Below are 21717 nucleotides of genomic sequence, written 5' to 3' on the forward strand. Positions count from 1 at the left end.
AATTGATTATTGTGTTTGATCTTATTGTATATTTCATTTTACTGTGTCTCTTTTATTAATGGGGTTTTATGTTAGGTTGTTCAGACCTGTGGCTATCGCACTTGATAAATATTTACATTTAATGAAGGGAGGAGAAGGAAGGACAGGAGACCAATTCAGTCCATGTAGGTGCCGCTTGTCCCCTTCGGTGGAGCTGAGGCCAGATCACCCCTGAGCATGCGTTAATTGCCACCCAAACTGACCACAGCAGGCCTCCGTAGCCAAGCCCACCCTGCCATTCTTTCGCCTTAACCGCTTAGGCCATATCAGTGTATGTTTTCTTTCCCAACCCGATTGTTCAGTGAGAATAGACTGCTGGTAAGCAGTGACTTCCCATCACCTCTTTAGCGAAAGGTCTCTTTCATATTGTCTACCTGTGACAGTCTATCAGGGCACATTATCATTCATTCATTCATTCATTCATTCATTCATTCATTCATTCATTCATTCTGTCTGTCTGTCTGTCTGTCTGTCTCTCTCTCTCTCTCTCTCTCTCTCACACACACACACACACACACACACACACACACACACACTCTCTTTCTGGTTGGCTCTCTTCTCCACCTTATGCTAGTTTTACCGATATGAACTTGTCCAGGAACGACGCTACCCAGATGCACATCACCAGATGTTTACATTTTCATGCACCGTTACCCCAGGACTCATTGTTAATTTATCTTTTCCCCCTTTTCTCTCTTGTTAGGTACGATTATCGTGAAATGCTGCACAATGCCACTTTCTGTCTGGTCCCCCGTGGCCGGAGGCTTGGATCCTTCCGGTTCCTGGAGGCCCTGCAGGTAAGATCGGCATCTGTTTGAAAGCTGGGAACCATTTAGCACTCTTGTAAGCTGGGATTCCGGAGTGGTGTGATATCGAGGCCGGGGAAGGCAGATTGGAGACTTCATTTCCCTAATAGCCCATAATCCTGCTTTCGCCGTTGGCAGCTGTTTCGCAAGAGGCGCTCGGTGCCGAGAGTTCATAGGCAGATTGTATTGCTGCGATACCTCCGCGGAGAGGGCTTCCCCAGCACAGAGAGAAGGTCAAGGCTGACTCCAGTGTGTTTGTCAAACAGGAGAAGGGCGGAGGAGGGGAGGAGGAGAGAGAATCTATATTCCTTAGAGAAACGCTGACTTCATCCAGCCAGGAAGTTAGAAGTAAATAAATAATATGGCTTATTGTTTTAATTCAGTCAGGACAAAATTGCCTATAAATTCAGCTTGCGTGTCCACTTTGCATACTAAATGAGTTTTAAGGGATTTTTTTTTTCTTTTGCAGCAGATTGCAGGCAGCAGGAAGGGGCATGTCCAGAGTTAACATGACAGGCTGGGCATTGCCGCAGGGGCAGATTGGGGGGGGGGGGATTAATTCTTGGTCATGTGACATCTGTGCTGGACTCCCACTTCCATTTACCAGGATTTCAGTCAACGGGAACTGAAAATTCTACTGCCGGTTGTGAACGGCAAAGCCGACAGGGTAGAAAAATTGTTATAGTTCATACGGTATCTTTTTCTTGACCCTAGGACCCTTCCACACAGAACAATTCTCTTTCAGTCCACTTTCACAATCAATTGCAAGTGGATTTTGCTATTCCGCACAGTAAAATCCAGCTACAAAAAGCATTGGAAGTGGATTGAAAATGCATTATTCTGCATGTTTGGAAGGGGCCCTTGTGTAGCCTTTGGTATCTCCAATGCTTCTTCCGCACATGCAGAATAATGCACTTTCAGTCCACTCACAATTGTTTGCAAACAGATTTTGCTATTTTGTACAGTAAAATCCAGCTGCAAAGTGCAGTGAAAGTAGAATGAAAGTGCCATTATTCTGCATGTGCGGAAGGGGCATAGGTTTGGTGCCAAGCTAGGAGGAGGCAGCCCTTATGCAAACATGCCCAGAGGTAGAAAATGGGAACCATAATGAGCCCAGTTAGACCTTTGGGGATATCTGTATGGAAAGTGCCTGTTTTCTCAATTTAAAATGTTGGAAAAGTCAGTTCCCGACCTGTAGACGCAGGCAAACATAACATGAAGCGTAGCAATATACAGACAGCAGTAGAAAAATGATTATCTTCCACTGACTATGTAGCTGGTTCTGGAAATGTATTATTCAGACTTTCTTCAATCCACCAGTTGCATGGTGGGTCCTTTCTGTCATACAAATTTTGGTTAGAAATTTTCAGGGGGTGGGGGGGCAGTTATCAGGTTAACCGAAGCCTCTGAACAGTAGAAGTCACTACGTAGTCTGTGTGAGAACATGTCACAATGAGACTGAGTTGCTTCTAATTACTTTGAAAGCCAACACAGTTCTGGGCTTTATCAGCAGTGTCTAGGTTCAAGAGACATAGTAGTACCACTCTATTCTGCATGGGTCAGAGCTCACCTAAAGTACTGTGTCCAATTCTGGGCACCACAATTCAAGAAGAATATTGACATGCTGGAATGGGTACAGAGGATGGCCACCAAAATGGTAAAAGGTCTGGATTCCATGCCCTATAAGGTATGGCTTAGGGAGCTAGGTATATTTCGTCTAGAGAAGAGAAGGCTAAGGGGTGACATGATAGCCATGTTTAAATATTTGAAGGGATGCCATGAAGATAGAACAAGCTTGTTTTCTGCTGCTCCGGAGACTAGGACGAGGAGTAATGGATTCAAACTATGAGAAAAGAGATTCCACCTAAACATCAGGAAGAACTTCCTGGCAGGAAGGGCTGTTTGACAATGGGAAGCACTGCCTCGGAGAGTGATGGAGTCTCCATTGAAGGTTTTTAAACAAAGGCAGATTCCACATGGGCCAAACACAGCCGTGTGAAAATGGTTTAAAATGGTGTAAAAGGGTTTACATCATTTTCACACCTCTGTTTTGGCCCATGCTTAATCAGCCAAAGGCTGGATAGCCATCTGTCAGGAGTGTTTTGATGATGTGTTTCTGCATGGCTGGGGGTTGGACTTGATGGCCCTTGGGGTCCCTTCCAACTCTATGGTTCTATTATCCTTCCCTTAGTCCAAGGAGCTGATGGTTCCTGCCTCCTAATTCCTATCCTTTTAAAGTCCCTCTGAGGTAAAGTCATATCAACTGGATAAAGGTCACCCTATGGCAGGGGTAGGGAACCTGCGGCTCTCCAGATGTTCAGGAACTACAATTCCCATCAGCCTCTGTCAGCATGGCCAATTGGCCATGCTGGTAGGGGCTGATGGGAATTGTCCCCCCCCACCCCCCCCCCCCCCCACCCCCCCCCCCCCCCACCCCCCCCCCCCCCCACCCCCCCCCCCCCCCACCCCCCCCCCCCCCCACCCCCCCCCCCCCCCACCCCCCCCCCCCCCCACCCCCCCCCCCCCCCACCCCCCCCCCCCCCCACCCCCCCCCCCCCCCACCCCCCCCCCCCCCCACCCCCCCCCCCCCCCACCCCCCCCCCCCCCCACCCCCCCCCCCCCCCACCCCCCCCCCCCCCCACCCCCCCCCCCCCCCACCCCCCCCCCCCCCCACCCCCCCCCCCCCCCACCCCCCCCCCCCCCCACCCCCCCCCCCCCCCACCCCCCCCCCCCCCCACCCCCCCCCCCCCCCACCCCCCCCCCCCCCCACCCCCCCCCCCCCCCACCCCCCCCCCCCCCCACCCCCCCCCCCCCCCACCCCCCCCCCCCCCCACCCCCCCCCCCCCCCACCCCCCCCCCCCCCCACCCCCCCCCCCCCCCACCCCCCCCCCCCCCCACCCCCCCCCCCCCCCACCCCCCCCCCCCCCCACCCCCCCCCCCCCCCACCCCCCCCCCCCCCCACCCCCCCCCCCCCCCACCCCCCCCCCCCCCCACCCCCCCCCCCCCCCACCCCCCCCCCCCCCCACCCCCCCCCCCCCCCACCCCCCCCCCCCCCCACCCCCCCCCCCCCCCACCCCCCCCCCCCCCCACCCCCCCCCCCCCCCACCCCCCCCCCCCCCCACCCCCCCCCCCCCCCACCCCCCCCCCCCCCCACCCCCCCCCCCCCCCACCCCCCCCCCCCCCCACCCCCCCCCCCCCCCACCCCCCCCCCCCCCCACCCCCCCCCCCCCCCACCCCCCCCCCCCCCCACCCCCCCCCCCCCCCACCCCCCCCCCCCCCCACCCCCCCCCCCCCCCACCCCCCCCCCCCCCCACCCCCCCCCCCCCCCACCCCCCCCCCCCCCCACCCCCCCCCCCCCCCACCCCCCCCCCCCCCCACCCCCCCCCCCCCCCACCCCCCCCCCCCCCCACCCCCCCCCCCCCCCACCCCCCCCCCCCCCCACCCCCCCCCCCCCCCACCCCCCCCCCCCCCCACCCCCCCCCCCCCCCACCCCCCCCCCCCCCCACCCCCCCCCCCCCCCACCCCCCCCCCCCCCCACCCCCCCCCCCCCCCACCCCCCCCCCCCCCCACCCCCCCCCCCCCCCACCCCCCCCCCCCCCCACCCCCCCCCCCCCCCACCCCCCCCCCCCCCCACCCCCCCCCCCCCCCACCCCCCCCCCCCCCCACCCCCCCCCCCCCCCACCCCCCCCCCCCCCCACCCCCCCCCCCCCCCACCCCCCCCCCCCCCCACCCCCCCCCCCCCCCACCCCCCCCCCCCCCCACCCCCCCCCCCCCCCACCCCCCCCCCCCCCCACCCCCCCCCCCCCCCACCCCCCCCCCCCCCCACCCCCCCCCCCCCCCACCCCCCCCCCCCCCCACCCCCCCCCCCCCCCACCCCCCCCCCCCCCCACCCCCCCCCCCCCCCACCCCCCCCCCCCCCCACCCCCCCCCCCCCCCACCCCCCCCCCCCCCCACCCCCCCCCCCCCCCACCCCCCCCCCCCCCCACCCCCCCCCCCCCCCACCCCCCCCCCCCCCCACCCCCCCCCCCCCCCACCCCCCCCCCCCCCCACCCCCCCCCCCCCCCACCCCCCCCCCCCCCCACCCCCCCCCCCCCCCACCCCCCCCCCCCCCCACCCCCCCCCCCCCCCACCCCCCCCCCCCCCCACCCCCCCCCCCCCCCACCCCCCCCCCCCCCCACCCCCCCCCCCCCCCACCCCCCCCCCCCCCCACCCCCCCCCCCCCCCACCCCCCCCCCCCCCCACCCCCCCCCCCCCCCACCCCCCCCCCCCCCCACCCCCCCCCCCCCCCACCCCCCCCCCCCCCCACCCCCCCCCCCCCCCACCCCCCCCCCCCCCCACCCCCCCCCCCCCCCACCCCCCCCCCCCCCCACCCCCCCCCCCCCCCACCCCCCCCCCCCCCCACCCCCCCCCCCCCCCACCCCCCCCCCCCCCCACCCCCCCCCCCCCCCACCCCCCCCCCCCCCCACCCCCCCCCCCCCCCACCCCCCCCCCCCCCCACCCCCCCCCCCCCCCACCCCCCCCCCCCCCCACCCCCCCCCCCCCCCACCCCCCCCCCCCCCCACCCCCCCCCCCCCCCACCCCCCCCCCCCCCCACCCCCCCCCCCCCCCACCCCCCCCCCCCCCCACCCCCCCCCCCCCCCACCCCCCCCCCCCCCCACCCCCCCCCCCCCCCACCCCCCCCCCCCCCCACCCCCCCCCCCCCCCACCCCCCCCCCCCCCCACCCCCCCCCCCCCCCACCCCCCCCCCCCCCCACCCCCCCCCCCCCCCACCCCCCCCCCCCCCCACCCCCCCCCCCCCCCACCCCCCCCCCCCCCCACCCCCCCCCCCCCCCACCCCCCCCCCCCCCCACCCCCCCCCCCCCCCACCCCCCCCCCCCCCCACCCCCCCCCCCCCCCACCCCCCCCCCCCCCCACCCCCCCCCCCCCCCACCCCCCCCCCCCCCCACCCCCCCCCCCCCCCACCCCCCCCCCCCCCCACCCCCCCCCCCCCCCACCCCCCCCCCCCCCCACCCCCCCCCCCCCCCACCCCCCCCCCCCCCCACCCCCCCCCCCCCCCACCCCCCCCCCCCCCCACCCCCCCCCCCCCCCACCCCCCCCCCCCCCCACCCCCCCCCCCCCCCACCCCCCCCCCCCCCCACCCCCCCCCCCCCCCACCCCCCCCCCCCCCCACCCCCCCCCCCCCCCACCCCCCCCCCCCCCCACCCCCCCCCCCCCCCACCCCCCCCCCCCCCCACCCCCCCCCCCCCCCACCCCCCCCCCCCCCCACCCCCCCCCCCCCCCACGCCCCCCCCCCCCCACCCCCCCCCCCCCCCACCCCCCCCCCCCCTCTGCCACCCCCGTCCTCCCCCCCACGCCCCCCCCCCCCCACCCCCCCCCCCCCCCAGACCCCCCCCCCCCCAGACAGACAGACAGACAGACAGACAGACAGACAGACGATAGATAAATAAAATTGAAGTAAAATTATGCAAAAATCGTCCAATTTGAATAACGTATACAGAAGGCAGAATACAATTTTTCTTAGTTCAAAATCCAGGTTGTCTGTGTACTCAGCTCTGATTAATATGCCTTGTAAAGCAGTAAAAAAAAATTCTGGCTCAGTCCATCAACTGGGCTGAAAGCCAACCATCACCCCTTGAGGGACATTGGTCATGTTGCAAACACGCTCTTGGTCGCATTCCTCCAAGAAGCCCTCCTGCATAACCATCATTCATACCACGATGGATCAAAGCTTACTGGATTGTACCCATTGGTGATAAAGTCAATCAGTGTCCCTTTGCAGACATAAAATAAATGACATTTTGGGCTCCTCTAATAAAGACTGGGGATGGAAAGCGCGCCAACATCTATCACCGTTAAACGAGAGGCATACGTCAAACTGGGCGATTAAGACATGATTATGACTGCCGGCCATCATGGTGGCCCCGGCCAGGCGTCTGGAACCGAGTCCTCATTTCTCACCTGGGCGCAGTACTGGGATTTGGCAACAGCGACCAGAAGTTTCAGCACAGGTTGAGACTGAGAAACTAAAGGAGTAACGGCGTGGATAACGGCGGTGAATTTGGATGGGGGCTTGACACCTGGAAGAGGAAACACAAAAACCTTGATTCAACTCTACTTGCGGAACATAACTTAGGAATGATTAAAATGTGGAACTCGCTGCCAGAGGATGTGATGATGGCTACAAGAACACAGAGAGCTTTAAACGGAGTTTAGATCAATTAATGGAGGATAGGTTCATCAGTGGTTATTAGCCATGATGACTAAACAGAAGGTCCACATTCACAATCAACAGAACTCCAGTGCCAGGAGAAAACATCAGATGTTTCCTGTATGTTCTTTTGCTGGCCCTTCATAGTAGCTGGTTGGCCACATGTAAGACAGGACTCGGGACTAGATGGACCACTGGTCTGACCCAGCAAAGCACTTATGTTTTTATGTTTGTAACACACTGCAGGGGCTAATCTACTGACATGACTGGCTGGAAGTCCATCTTTGCTGACAGGAAGAGCCCTTTTTACCACTCTGTGGTTGATTCCCCACTGCAGAGTCAACTAGATTCGACCCGGTTCCCTGAAAAGGAACTGACCTAGGTCGTCTCCATTGTTACTCCCCACAGCAGCCGAGTTTGTCCCACCAGAGCTGAGCTCAGAGGGTGGATCACCACAGCGCCTCTTCTGCTTTTTGTTCCCGATTGGCTGTCGTGTTACCATGGGAACGTGAAAGTGCGTCCGTTTTTTTTTTAACATAACGGCAACATAGCCACAAATCAGTGCTCTATGTAGCTAAAAGCAGCGTGTAAACGTGTGCTGTTTATATGTATGGTCATCACTTCATATACAAGAAGGATTTTTTTAAAAAGGGCACGCTTTTCCCCGCCGCGAGTCTTTCGTTCTGAGCATGCCCAAAACACTGAACTGTGATTGACTGACCGGAGGAAACAGTTCCTCGATGATTCCCCACTTTACCGGCTTCGACCTGAGTTCGACCTAGGTTCACTGAAAAAGTTGTACCTCCCTGATGGAGTCGGAATTTGACAGGGGTCTCTGGGTCTCACCACACAGAGTGAGGACAGGGTAAAAATGTCCTGACCTTGGTTGAGGCCAGACGGATGTCTTTTGGGCCAGGGATCTAATCCAAAACCACATTTCAGGATGAGACAGGAAGGCAGGCCAGGGAGGTGATGGAATTACTCTGGCTGGGAAAAGAGGAAGGGAGCATCCGTTCCCGAGGGGGTCTCTCTCCCACTTTGCAGATAACAGGTTGACAGAGAGGCAGTACTGGGCCAGCTCTGATATATCCCCCAGAACTTTCAGCCTCCCAGCAGGTGAGGTCAAGAACACAGCATCACCTTACCTAGATTAGCATAATAGTAAGGAAAATCTCCTAGATATGATGAATATTGTGGCAGTACAAATAACCCTCCGGGGTGCTTATTCCATATTAAGCTGTTGCGTGATATGTGCTTAAAGATTCTGTCTTGAATAATCTGAAAAAGAACAAATTTTAAAAAGACATTTTAAGCAGGGTCTTTAATGAAAACAGGAGATGTTCCAGTGCTTAGTGAAGACAGCGATCGCCACGCCTTTGGTAAAAGCCGGCAGGTAGCAGATTATTTAGCATTCTTTTTTTTTAAAAAGCAGGACGTTGAACCTGAATTCTTATAAACATTCCTGCAGGTTAGAAGCCACCCATAATGGTATTCAAACGCCTTCATTAGCTGCTGTAAACACCCTGGAAACCCCACAACCTATTAAATTCTGCATTTCAAGTCAAGCTAGGTTCTGACTTTCCGAAATGGCACGTCAGTTTACCAAGCTGATTAATCCATTTGGCCAGCCGTGTCCTGCATGCAATAATTAGGTTATCAATAGGTTGTTATACAAGGATGGGTAGTTGAGGGTGGATAATGGGGACTTTCGCCTCAACCCCTCATCCTATCCACACACAAACAAAACACACACATATGGAAATACAGCCAGACACAAATGACGGGAAGGAAATTAATGATGGTGCTGTATCTTTGGCTCCAGAAAAGCCTTTCCCAAAACCACAAAATATACTGCCATAATTCCGCGTGGAGCAGGGGAGCACCGTGAGAATTCCCCCTTTCTCTCCCCTCTCTCCAAGTTCCTAGTCCTCACGGCTGCCAAACTATGCCTGAAAGTGTGCAGCCAAAGGCTGGAGACGGCTCATTATCAGAAAGCATGCTGCCATCGAGTTTTCAGCAATCAAAACTGTTTATAAAAAGGATAATCTCTTCCCATCCTTTCTTGCCTGCCTGCTGCCGTCTTCTGGTTGCCACCTGCCAGTTGCTCCCCCATTTAAGACACTTTCACACATGCTGAATTAAGACACTTTCACACTGTCAATGCCCTTTGCCGTTGGATTTTACTGCGCAAAACGGCAAAATCCATGGGCAAACACACATACAAATGCATTCAAGGTGGACTGAAACTGCATTTAGGGTGGCCGACCTGCATCTACAAGAGCAGGGGTCCCCCAATGTGGTGACCGTGGGTGCTGTGGCATGCGCTGACACCTTTGCTGGTACCCACCAAGTGGGCAAGGCCAGGCAGGGCTTTTCCTCAGCAAGGCTTCTGGTTGGCTATTGGAGATCTGAATGGCCATTCAGTTTTTTTTAAATATTGCTTCGGCAGCAGCAGCTGCTACCGCCACCACAACACAAGGATCAGCACTGCGTGACTGAGGTTTAGTTCCAGCAATTATTTTGTGGTTGGCTCCGCCTCTTGCAACTGCCATTTTGCTGCTGCGCCCACCACACTGCATCTACATTTTAAAGGTGCCCACAAATTCAAAAAGATTCAAAATCCCTGAACTAGAGCCTTTTCCATCACAGCTCCAAGGAACCATCCTCAGAGGTTCTTAGGAAATGCTACAAGTGTACTCTGCTAAAGCTTTTGATGGGGAGTAGGCAGCGGCCCTTTTCTTTTTAGGGGGCAAGAAGGGGTAATGTGGGGTTTTACTGTATTTAGGCTTTTTCAATTTGAATTCTAAGCTGCCCAGAGCTATTAGAAAGGCAGGGTACAAATATTGTTTATATTTTTATTTTATCCACATCTCTTCCAGACCACACTGCCACATAGTATTCTATGTGCGTGCGTAAAAAGTGGGTTGCAGCATCTGCAAGCCCAGAACATTTTGCAACTTGCCTCAGGTGCACTCTCTTGTCAGAGCAAACCCAGCATGAACCATGGTTTTAGTACACCAATTTCAACCACCGTTCTCTCAAAAAAACCAACCCCACCAGAATCTGGTTATAGGTTGAGGCGGGTTTGTAAAGTGTGATGAACCAGGGGACACAGTGGAATTTTAGTCATAATGTCGTTATGAGCCCTAACATTAATTCCAGAAACCTGAGGAGGGCAAGAATTTGTTATCTTTTTTATAAGAAGAACGAAAATGTTTGTTGTGTAACATAGATGGCTAGTAACCATCAATTATTTTTTTCCCAGAGAATAACATAACGATTGGTGAAGTCAAACCTAAACTTAGTTGAACAAGCTGTACATTATGAATATGACAATCCGCAACAGGGGTCTATATTACTTTTACTTTTTTCTCGTTTTAAGTCAATTCCATGTAAAAAATTTTAACTGATATATAATGTACCGTGTTTCCCCGAATATAAGACAGTGTCTTATATTAATTTTTGCTCCCAAAGATGCGCTATGTCTTATTTTCAGGGGACGTCTTATATTTCTGTGTTCTGTTCATCAGGCATGCTTCCAAACAAAAACTTTGCTACTTTTGGGGGATGCCTTATATTTTGCACTTCAGCAAAACCTCTACTACGTCTTATTTTCCGGGGATGTCTTATATTCGGGGAAACAGGGTATGTTTTTTTTGTAATGTTGCAACTTCAATAAACATTTACTATAATAAAAAAAAAAGAATTTGCTCTAGAAGGGTGAAATTCCAACCGGATAAGGAAGAAATTGGCGTGGGGGGATGTACCCCTCTCCCGGAAGGCTGGCTCTTGATCTGCCAACTGTGGTTTGTAGTGGTGTCAGAATCATCTTTGCAGTGTACCAGACAGAAGGCAGTGTGTGTGTGTGTTTCAGCCGCAGCTCTATGGAAACACTTTCTGAAAATGCTGCAACCCGTTCTGTTTCGCACAGATTCTGTCTCTGAGTCCACTGTCACCGTCTTCTCGAATCTGAAATAGCTCTTGCCCTGAATTCAGTGTTTTCCCCAGAGGCCTGCCATCAAATCGCCTCAGGGTAAAAGAAAGAAAGAAAAAGGCTGCCTGAAAATAGCAGGCTTTACAATACGGAGTCTTCAGAAAGTGATTTGTCCAAAAAAAGATTCCCTAAAACAACCTATTTACTGGGAGTGACTAGAATACTGATCGCTCCACTGTGAATCCCATAAAAAGCCTCTCTTCTCCATAAAGCAACTTCTCCCTGCAAGCTACATAGGGTCCCCATCTGTCACTTTTTCCTTAATGAAAAACATATAATGAAAAACATATATAAAGGAAACTTTATCAATATTCTTTTTCTTCTTTTGGGGGAGGGGATCATACATTTTATTTATTTTGTTACTTCAGATAACATAAAGAATAGGTCAAGGAGTGTCCTTACGAACAATACATAATATAATATCCCTACATATAACATAACCCACACCTATTCCCTCCTCTATACCTTCATTAACAAAAAGCTGGCTTTGCATTTGGGCAGCTATTAGATTCCGAACGCATATATTCACAGCTGTGCCCGGGGCATGTATGTACCTGCACCCCCACCCGCCCTGCCTCCATCCTGCCCCCGCCACGCCCCCACACCAGCGTGTGTCCGGTGCAAGATGCCCCTCCTTCCCCCTGGGCGCTAAGCCACTACATATATTACATAAAAGACTTCCTGCAACAATCACCAATCAAATTCAACCATCTATTAAGGAGGAAAAATACAAAGAAAAGAAAGAGCCATCCTTTCTTTACATTCATCATCATTATAATTCTGTACTACATCATTTTCCCACTCTTTCCAATTTAACTTGAATTAATTAATAGATTTACACAAAATATATCCAGTCAGTTTTTCCAGTCTTACAAATCCCATGACTTTAGTCCTTATCAACATTCTGACAGCCTTTCTTTTCCACTGTTCCTCTCCCTGCCAAATGACTCCCCACACGTCCCCCAAAAAGCCAAAGGTACAAAGTGAACAGCCAACACTTCAGCACTGACTAATGTCTGAGCATATTTACTCACCTCTAGTGTGGTCAATACAATCTTCTCCACTGAAGAAAAATAAGCCTCCCACAAGAACTGTGTCTGCTGTCTAAGTGCTAGGATTTTATCCTGATGGATAGACCTGATTGTAGAAGGGATCTGTAATACAGTGTTGAGACAATTCAGACATGGTAAGAAAACACTGCAGACGGAGCACATTAAAGACACTTCTGGGGGCTCTTCCAGATGATCTGTTTACAACTCAATCAGTTTAGGTTTTATAGATCTGCGCATTGTGCATTTGGCTCTCATTTGCGGCACAATAACCACCCCATTCCGATGACAGCAGAAGTAATAGAGGTAATTGGGAATTAAATTAAACAAGTTGCTCGTTAATCTGGCATTTCTACCTCACTGTTGGCTGAAGAGCCTGTGCCCTCCCCTCTCCCCCCAAATTACACTTGCCCATTATGAGACAGAGAGCCAGTATGGTATGGTGGTTACACAGGCTCGAATTCCCACTCTGCCACTGAAAGTTGTTGGGTGACTCTGGGCCAGTAACATATTTTCAACCTTGACAAGGTTGGCAAGGTTGGATAGGAATACCAGGGGTGTGATGCGGAGGCAAGCAATAGCAAATTACCTCTGAACATCTCTTGCCTTGAAAACCCTCCAGGGTCGCCATGGGTCATGCCTCCGTGACGTAAACTTCAGATTCATAATTAAAGATTATGAGAGAATGTGAAATGTATGTCATGGAGGTAACTTCACAAGACATCTTGGCCAAGTGGTGCCCCCACTTTTCTACGGTGGATCTGGAGTTACAAAATACTTCTTTCTGGAGAGCCCCCAAGATTTCCCTTTCCAAATATTCTGAAACAAATCGACACCATTTTCATTCACATCATCCTTAAGTAACAAGTATTAGTCCTGTTTGCTAGCCTTTCACAACCAATGACGAGGCTGGTGTTTTGTAGCACTTCATAACGTTGTGTTCTGTTGTCGTCACAAAAATTGGATTGCATTTTAGTAGAGTATATATGGAAACTGATCCCCAAAATGTTCTTTAGGGAACTCTTCCACCTTCAACGTGATTAGGTAAGTTGACCATCTATAGGCCATGGTTGTGTTCTACTGTGGAGTTCTATAGTTTTGTTATACAATATTTTCTGAAGCGTAAAGCTCTCAAAAGTTGAAGTAGTTAGAGTTGACCCAATCGTACAAGCAACTGATGCATGATGGGGCAGTGTTTTTATGGGCACCAGTGAAGCGGTGAGAGTTCTGAGAGGTGATCCCTGGATTCCACTGCATTGTCACAAGGAATGTTCAGGGGCTACTAGGATTGTCAGAAACTCCTATCGGGGGGGGGGGGCAGAATATAATGGAATAGAAGCATTCATTTCCATTTTAACCTTTGACTTTGCAGTGATCATCACAAATCTCCTTCCAGACCAACTTGATTAATTCTGTTCTGTAGATTTTTTAAATTGTTTTATCAGTTTTAATATATGTGGAATCTTTACCTTATAAATGTCTACCCAGAGTCTACCCATAATGTAAAACTTCAAATATTTTATCAGCACGGTGGAACATGAAAAAACACTTAAACCTAATTATGCCATTAGTCTGGAAAAAAATGCATAAAAATTCTTGGGCTTGCCATATTCACTTGATATTGTGACAGCTTCCCAAAGAGTTCGGTCTTCCTAATTGGATAGGAGGTAGATTTAGTTATTTATTGCAGTTTTGCCTTCCTGAAAGCGAAAGATACTGGACAGGCGCAGCTAAGAATTATCAACACAAACTCACTTGATATCCTTCATCCCCAGTCTGGATGGACTGGTTATATCTGTGAATTGCTGGATTTCCTGCACAGCCTTCTGGGGCAGTAATCCAGGAGTTAACTGTTAACAGGGGTTATGCCCTAAATCAGTGGTTCTCAACCTGGGGTACGCATGCCAGAGCATTGGAGATATGCAAAAAACATTACGCAATGGGTTTGCTAATATGGAGGTACAATTTTAGAGAAATGGGTTGCCAAGGGGCAGTGGTGGCGAACCTTTGGCACTCCAGATGTTATGCCATACTGGCAGGGGCTGATGGGAACCTTTGGCACTCCAGATGTTATGCCATACTGGCAGGGGCTGATGGGAATTGTAATCCATAACATCTGGAGAGCCAAAGGTTCGTCACCACAGCCAAGGGGTATGCGAGTGAAAACAGGTTGGGAACCATTGCCCTAATTTGTTGGAAGTTCAGATTATACCTTTTAAATTTAACACACATTGGCAGACCATTGGGACTTGAATTGTTCCCCACGAAGCTCATGAAAGTCTAAGGTCAGTTAACCTTAGAACTAGATGACCCTCAGGAACTGAGCTGACCCAGTTCTAAAGAAACATGTATCATGCATGTCATAACACAGTGGATCCTGGAGTTTATGCAGACTAGACGTCACTCTAAAGTGGAAAAGAAACTCCAAACTTTCTCTGCGCTCTCTTTGTTTACGAGATGGAGAGTGTTGGCTTCATCCGGGAATTTTTCTCATCCGACTGCTGGGTTCTTTCTAAGCTTTTCAAATATTCATATATTTCTCCTCCATCTAATTACACACAAGGCATCTACCTCTGTTTGTTTTTGATTTGTGCCATTTTTGCATTTTCCCACTTAGATATTAGATTAAGCCTGGCGATTGCCTTTTCTCTCATTCATGGTCTTGCATGTTGGGGGTGGGGGTGGGGGGGAGAGAGATCCATTCCCAATAAAATATTCTTAATTAGAATACATCTGTTCTGCGCATAGCCTTACAGCATTCTGAAAAACAGCTTGACGGCAATGATCTCCTTATGCCAGGCGCACACTTTTAATATATGCTCTGCGTGAAGTTCAGTGAGAAACCCAATTTAAAGCGTTAAGCTATTCGAAGGAAGATGGGTTTATGTAATGCTGAAGGGTATCATGATTGACAAGAGATTAAGTGAAGGATCCTGAAGGTAGCGGCAAAGGGAATGTGAAGATACTGTGCGCCCCCCACCCCCCACCCCAGCTTAGAGGAGATATGCTTGACAGTGTAGGGACCACAGGTTCATCCTCTTCTCATGTGCTCAGCCTCTTGACACGGGGGCTCACCGGATATTCTGTTCCCTCCAGCCAAGAGCCTGCCAGCCACTTGAATCCAGTGCATACGTGTTCCTGCGATTGTTCAAGTGAGTTGAAGGCATACATCGCAGGAACACGAGGACTCCTAGTTTGTGCGAATTTGCCAGAGCTATGTTGTAATGCATTTCACGGATGAACCACAGCCCTCCACTTGAAAACAGCAGAGAGGTGCAGGAGAAGCTCCTGTTTGTCTAACACAGGGGTCTGCAACCTGTGGCTCTCCAGATGTTCATGAACTACAATTCCCATCAGCCCCTGCCAATTGGCCATGCTGGCAGGGGCTGATGGGAATTGTAGTTCATAAACATCTGGAGAGCCACAGGTTGCAGACCCCTGGTCTAACAGGAGAAAAACAACCATTGCCCACTGAATTGTAAGAATCTACAGAATATAGGATTGCTTAACCTGCATGGCCCAGGACAACCTGATCTCATCAGATCTTGGAAGCCAAGAATGGTCATCCCTGGTTAGTTCTTGGATGGGAGACCACCAAGGATGTCTAGGGTTGCTAGGAAGAGGCAGGCAATGGCAAACCACCTCTCTTCATGCCTTTAAGAAGAAAAGTTTGGATTTATATCCCCCCCTTTTCTCCTGTAAGGAGATTCAAAGGTGCTTACAATCTCTTTTCCCTTCTCCCCCCCCCCCACAACAAACACCCTGTGAGGTGGGTAGGGCTGAGAGAGCTCCAAAGAACTGTGACTAGCCCAAGGTCACCCGGCTGGCATGAGTTGGAGTGCACAAGCTAATCTGGTTCACCAATAAGCCTCCACAGCTCAAGTGGCAGAGTGGGGAATCAAACCCGGTTCCTCCAGATTAGAGTGCACCTGCTCTTAACCACTACACCACACTGGCTTAAAACTCCACGGGGTCGTTGCAGGTCTGTGACTTCATGGCACTTAACACACACACATCTTTCAAGTGAATGCTTTCAACACCCTCCCCAAATAACTGTCAGAAAATGTGTGATTACACTACACTATATTTTGGGTATGATGGTAGAACATTATTTCAAAATACCAAAATCCTTTTCCTAAGGCAGATCACAGCAGCACATCTAATATTCTAATAATAACCTTAAATAAGCTGTACAAAATAATTTACAAAGAATCAAATTGTAGCTTTGTTGAAGGCAAAGATATGCTGGAAAAAAAAAGTTGAATTTATGCAGAATGAACCATGGGTTCTCAGACGGCTATTCCCTTACAGGTTCCTCCAACAAAATGCTTTCTGTTTTCTTCATTAAGTTTTGCTGAACTATTTTTCAGGGGGAATCTTCCAGTATATCTCAGCAAGTGAAACAAAGAAGGAAACTAAAGCCCGTCTCATGCATCAGGCAGACCAGACGCAAAGCTAGAGAGGAAAGCTCGGAAATTTTTTTTTCGGTGTATTTTTGTAAGTTGGCTCAGTTTTAACAGATGGTAACTGAAATCAGAGCTTCTATTTTTACACCCTATTTGGCTATTTGCTATTAATCTTCTTGCCCTAGAAGAGGAGAGTAGAAAAATGATCAATCGATGCCAATCTGCCACAAATACACTGGAAATATTAGAATGAGATTATGTTTTAACAGCAGGTCATTTGTGTAATATTGGGCGGAGGGGGGGAGGCGTAAGTGCTACTTTTTTTTTAAAAAAAAGGATGGCAGAACTAAGCCTTCCTGGATCTCGAGCCACCGTGACAATGACGAGAATACGTAAATAAAAACATCCTAGCTCGTTCTAAAACGGGAAATGAGTCGCTGTAATACAACAACTACATTTCCCAGAGCAGACATTTGGGCTCCGTGCCAGATCCTTAAAAAACCACTGTTAATAATGGGGCAGTAGCTACTCAAGCAAGGAAGCAGCTGTGAAGAGAATCAATTACGTGATACAGGAAAAAGGACAAAGACGGGCACATGAAGGTATCCGGTTGGGGGGTGGGTGGAAAAAAGAGATCAGGAATTCTCTGCCAAAATCCCTCCACTGCATAGGTATCAAACTCAGGCCCTCCAGATGTACATGGAGTACAATTCCCAGCAGCCCCTGCTCGCATGGCCAATTGGCCCTGCTGGCATGGGCTGATGGGAATTGTAGTCCATGAACACCTGGAGAGCCTGAGTTTGACACCTATGCTACTGCTACTGGAAATCCCCAGATGTGACCACTGTCACTGATGGGCTGGTGGCATGCAGAGTGAACTTTACATGCAAGGCACTTTACATAAGTCTGCCTTTAAAAAGGTGATGGTGAAAAGTTCTGTCAAGTCACAGCCGATTTCAGAAGCGAAGCTGGTTAGTACCTGGATGGGAGACCACTAAGGAAGTCTAGAGAGGCAGTGTGGTGTAGTGGTTAAGAACAGGTACATTCTAACCTGGAGAACCGGGTTTTATTCCCCGCTCTGCCACTTGAGCTGTGGAGCCTTATCTGGGGAACTAGATTAACTTGGGCACTCCAGCACATGCCCGCTGGGTGACCTTGGGCTAGTCACAGTTCTTCGGAGCTCTCTCAGCTCCACCCACCTCACAGGGTGTTTGTTGTGGTGGGGGGAAGGGAAAGGAGATTGTAAGCCCCTTTGAGTCTCCTTGCAGGAGAGAAAGGGGGGTATATATCCAACTCTTCTTCTCCTCCTCCTCCTCCTCCTCCTCTTCTTCGTCTATGGGGCAGACAATGGGAAGCCTCTCGTTGTTGCTTGCCTAAGAAATCCCACCGGGTCGCCATATATCAGCTGCAACTCAACGGCCCTTTACACACAAACCCTCAGTGGTTTCCAGGCTCAATGCAAGGTGCTGTTTTGGACCTTCGAAGTCCAAAATACCTGAAGGACTGCACCAACCTGAGCAGGTACTCCAGTTGTCCATGGGAGGAAGGGACTGGGTTCTACTTCAGAAATGTGCACCCGCAAAAAAATCTCCTCAGCACCCACCCAAAGATCGAGGAAATCCCTCCCTCAGCACTGCTCGGAGCCCCCTCTTTATAGGCCTTCTGGCATGAAACAGAAGCTTATTTCTTCTGCAACGCCACTGAATAGCATTTTAACGTTTTCTTTTCAACGAGCTGTAGCTTCTATTGATTTTCCAGTTATATGTCTTTTTACCTGTTTTATCGTTGCGAGCGGCTTTGGCTCTGGTTGGTTTTTAATGGAAATACATTCTGCAACCAATTATGCAGACTTTTAAAAATGTGCAATTTGAATGTTTTTGGCTACATGATAGAGGCTGCAGATCAGTGCGGGGGGGCGGGGGGGAGAGCTTGGTGAAACTGCCTTATGCCGCAATGCTTTGTACAGCCCATATGAAGCGGCTTATACTGGATCAGACTGCTGGGCTATCAAAGAAGGAGCAATTAGCTTTCCAAGGATCAGCATGGGGTGGTGGTGAAAAGCAGGTGGACTCCAATCTGAAGAACCGGGTTTGGTTCCCCCCTCCTACAGATGAGCAGTGGAGCTTATCTGGAGAACCAGGTTTGTTCCCCTGCTCCTACACATGAAGCTTGCCGGGGGATCTTCAATTAGTCACAGTTCTCTCAGAACTCTGTCAGCCCACCTACCTCGCAAGGTGTCCACTGTGGGGACAGAAGGGAAAAAGGAGTGGTAAGCCACTTTGTAAGGGAAAGGCAGGTTATGAATCCAAACTCTTTCTTCGTCTTCCAGAAGACTTCCAAAGTTACGCCTAACAGGGGCATCCCGCATTTCCTCGAGGTTGTCAGTACCCCGCTAGCGTTTACCAGGACTGAGCTAACATGTGAGCACAGATTCTGTTCAGGCGTTGAGTTTAGAGCCAGCGTGGTGTAGCGGTTAAGCGAAGGTGGATTCCTATCTGGAGAACCGGGATTGATTCCCCACTCCTCCACCTGAGTGGCAGAGGCTTATCTGGTGAACCAGATGTGTTTCCGCACTCCTACATTCCTGCTGGATGACCTTGGGCTAGTCGTAGTTCTTTGGAGCTCTCTCAGCCCCACCTACCTCACGAGGTGCCTGTTGTGGGGAGAGGAAGGGAAAGGAGCTTGCAGGCCACCTTGAGTCTCCTTACAAGAGAGAAAGGTGGGATACAAACTCTCCTTCTTAAGCAGCTCAGCCAGGGACTGCCTTCAGCTGTCTCTATTGAGACTTGCCACCTTTCGTTTTTAGGGTAATTAGGTCTGTAAATAAACATTATTTTAATTAACCCAACTTCATCTAGGTATGTAAGCAGAGAAACCTGACGTGAAGTTGATCTTCCGCCCTGGCACAGGCAGCAAAGACCGGGTAACATCCTCGTGATTTGTTTTGGGTGGAGAACCATTTATTATTTTTGCACAAACCTGGGGACATTTGTGCCATTATTTATTGTCACTGATTGGGAAAAGATGATTCTCATGTTCAGTCTGCTTGCTCAGGAAGGGGTTATGTTTCATTGCTCCCTTCCCACCCGTCAGTCTCCCCTACAATTGAGTCTGCAGCATGGCACAAACGGAGAGCAGGCTCACGGCAAAAAAGGTCCTGCAGAATAAATTGTTTTAGACAACCTGAGACAGCCAACGAACACAACGTAAGAGGAGGCTGAAAAGCAACAAGATCTCTACTGCAACCCTGAGGTCTCTGACTAATGGAGGAAAAACTTTTATGTACTGAGTAAAAAAAAAAAGTCAGACTGAAGAAGTCCTTCTTCTACAGCAGGGGTGTCCACCTCTGGTGCCTCAGATGTTCATGGAGTACAATTCCCATCAGCCCCTGCAATTGCCCATGCCAGCAAGGGGCAGTTAGGAACTGTAGTCCATGAACATCTGAAGCGCCAGAGTTGGACACCTCTGTTCTACAGGCTTCAAACGTGTGGAGCTGTGTCTAGACCTCATAGTGTGGCAATATCTGTGGGAACTAGAACTGCCACTAATGGTGGTCACCTTCACTCCCAGCAGCTGCCATAACAGAAATAATGGCGGCCATTCACACCTAGTGCCTCTAGGTCAATGATGGCGAACCTATGGCAAAGGTGCCAGAGGTGGCACTCGGAACCCACTCTGTGGGCACGCGCACACAGAGTTCGTCATGTGGGGGGCAGAAAATCACACCCCCCCACACACACACACATCTCTAGGCTGGCTTGGGCCACTAAGCACGATGTGCGCGCACCACGGTGAGCAGGGAGGACTCGGCTGGCGGGCCTGGTGCCTGTGCTCCAGGTGGCTGCTGCCCAAGAGGCAGGTGCAGAGGAGGCAGAGATACTAGAGAGGCACAGAGCGGTGCGCACGGGACATTCTGGAGGCTAGAGCAGGCTGGCCCCTGCTCGAGCGTGTGGGGCAGAGGAAGAGGGAGCCAACCAGTTTTTTCTAAACTAAAACTTCAGCATTCCGGTTAAATTGCCAGGTTGGCACTTTGCGATAAATAAGTGGGGTTTGGGTTGCAATTTGGGCACTCGGTCTCAAAAAGGTTTGCCATCACTGCTCTAGGTCTATCCACCTGGCTTGTAGATCTTTGTAGAGCAGATTTTCAGCTGACACACGACCTCTCCCAAGGTTTCCACACCACGTACAAAATACTTCTGAAGTATCAGGAAAAAAACTTCCATGTGGGTGCAACTTCCTAATGTTTAAAAAAACATCTTGTCTCTTTTTCTAGTAGAGGTCCAAGGTAAAGGGGGTAAAGAAATCAATGAGGCCAAGGAACTACAGACCATTTCGAGGCTATAAGTAAGGTTGCCACCTTTGGGTTGGGAAACACCTGGAGATTTTGGGTTTAGAACCTGAGGAAGGAGAGAAGGGGAGGAACTTCAATGGGGCATTATGCCCAAGAGTCCACCTTCCAAAGTGGCCAATTTCTCCAGGTGAGTTCTTCACCTGAAGATCAGCTGTAACCCCAGGCGATCTCCAGCCCTCCCCTGGATGCTGGCAATCCCAGTAAACAAGTCACCTTCTGTTCCGAGTACATTACAACTCTGATGATGCCCTTCTGCATTTATGATTTTTTTTTAAAAAAAGAATCCAAATGCCCCTACATTTTTAACCAAGACGTTTGGAGGCCTGAGTGACCTTCATGTCAGAGAGTGAATGATGCCTTATTAAATGAGTTAATATTCACAATGACACAGACAAATCCCTCCCGATAAAAATCTCTTTTACAGCCATGACCTTTTGGATACATCTTTCTTGCAAGTGTAGAGGGTAGCTGCAGTCATCAACCAAGGCCGCCATCCCTACCTGTAATAACAATCTCTCATCCCCTATGACGGCAGCTTGATTCCAATCAATCACTTCGGAGAATGGCAGCTCCCATCCATTGCTGAGCATCACAGGAACGCAGGCAGCCTGCATGGAGAATCATTAAAAATCAAGGGAGAGAAGCAAGTAGATTTGCGGGCTGGTACTTCAAGGTCCGCGGGAATGAAATTGCAGCCTCTGTTTATTATTATTATCGCTATTATTTACAGAGGGCTGGAAATGGAGCTTTCTGGAAAACAACTGACAGTTACAGCGCTGCAGAGTCGTGAGGGTTTGTTCTAATGTTGCATTGGGAAATCCCACAACCCTGCTTGAAGATTTGAACCAGAGCTCTGTTGTGCCC

The 21717-nt window shown here is 51.9% G+C and overlaps 1 protein-coding gene across 1 annotated transcript in view; it reads left to right on the forward strand.

Annotated features, from left to right (window-relative positions):
* EXT1 (exostosin glycosyltransferase 1) overlaps nt 1-21717 on the forward strand; it is a 317437-nt gene that overhangs the window by 259629 nt on the left and 36091 nt on the right. Inside the window, exons 2-4 of the mRNA XM_048508599.1 lie at nt 743-836; nt 984-1094; nt 1453-1512. Coding sequence (XP_048364556.1) covers nt 743-836; nt 984-1094; nt 1453-1512 — 265 coding nt within the window. The remainder of the gene's footprint in view (nt 1-742; nt 837-983; nt 1095-1452; nt 1513-21717) is intronic.

This window comes from Sphaerodactylus townsendi, linkage group LG09 (assembly GCF_021028975.2).
Source record: "Sphaerodactylus townsendi isolate TG3544 linkage group LG09, MPM_Stown_v2.3, whole genome shotgun sequence".
NCBI classification, from domain to species: Eukaryota; Metazoa; Chordata; class Lepidosauria; order Squamata; family Sphaerodactylidae; genus Sphaerodactylus; species Sphaerodactylus townsendi.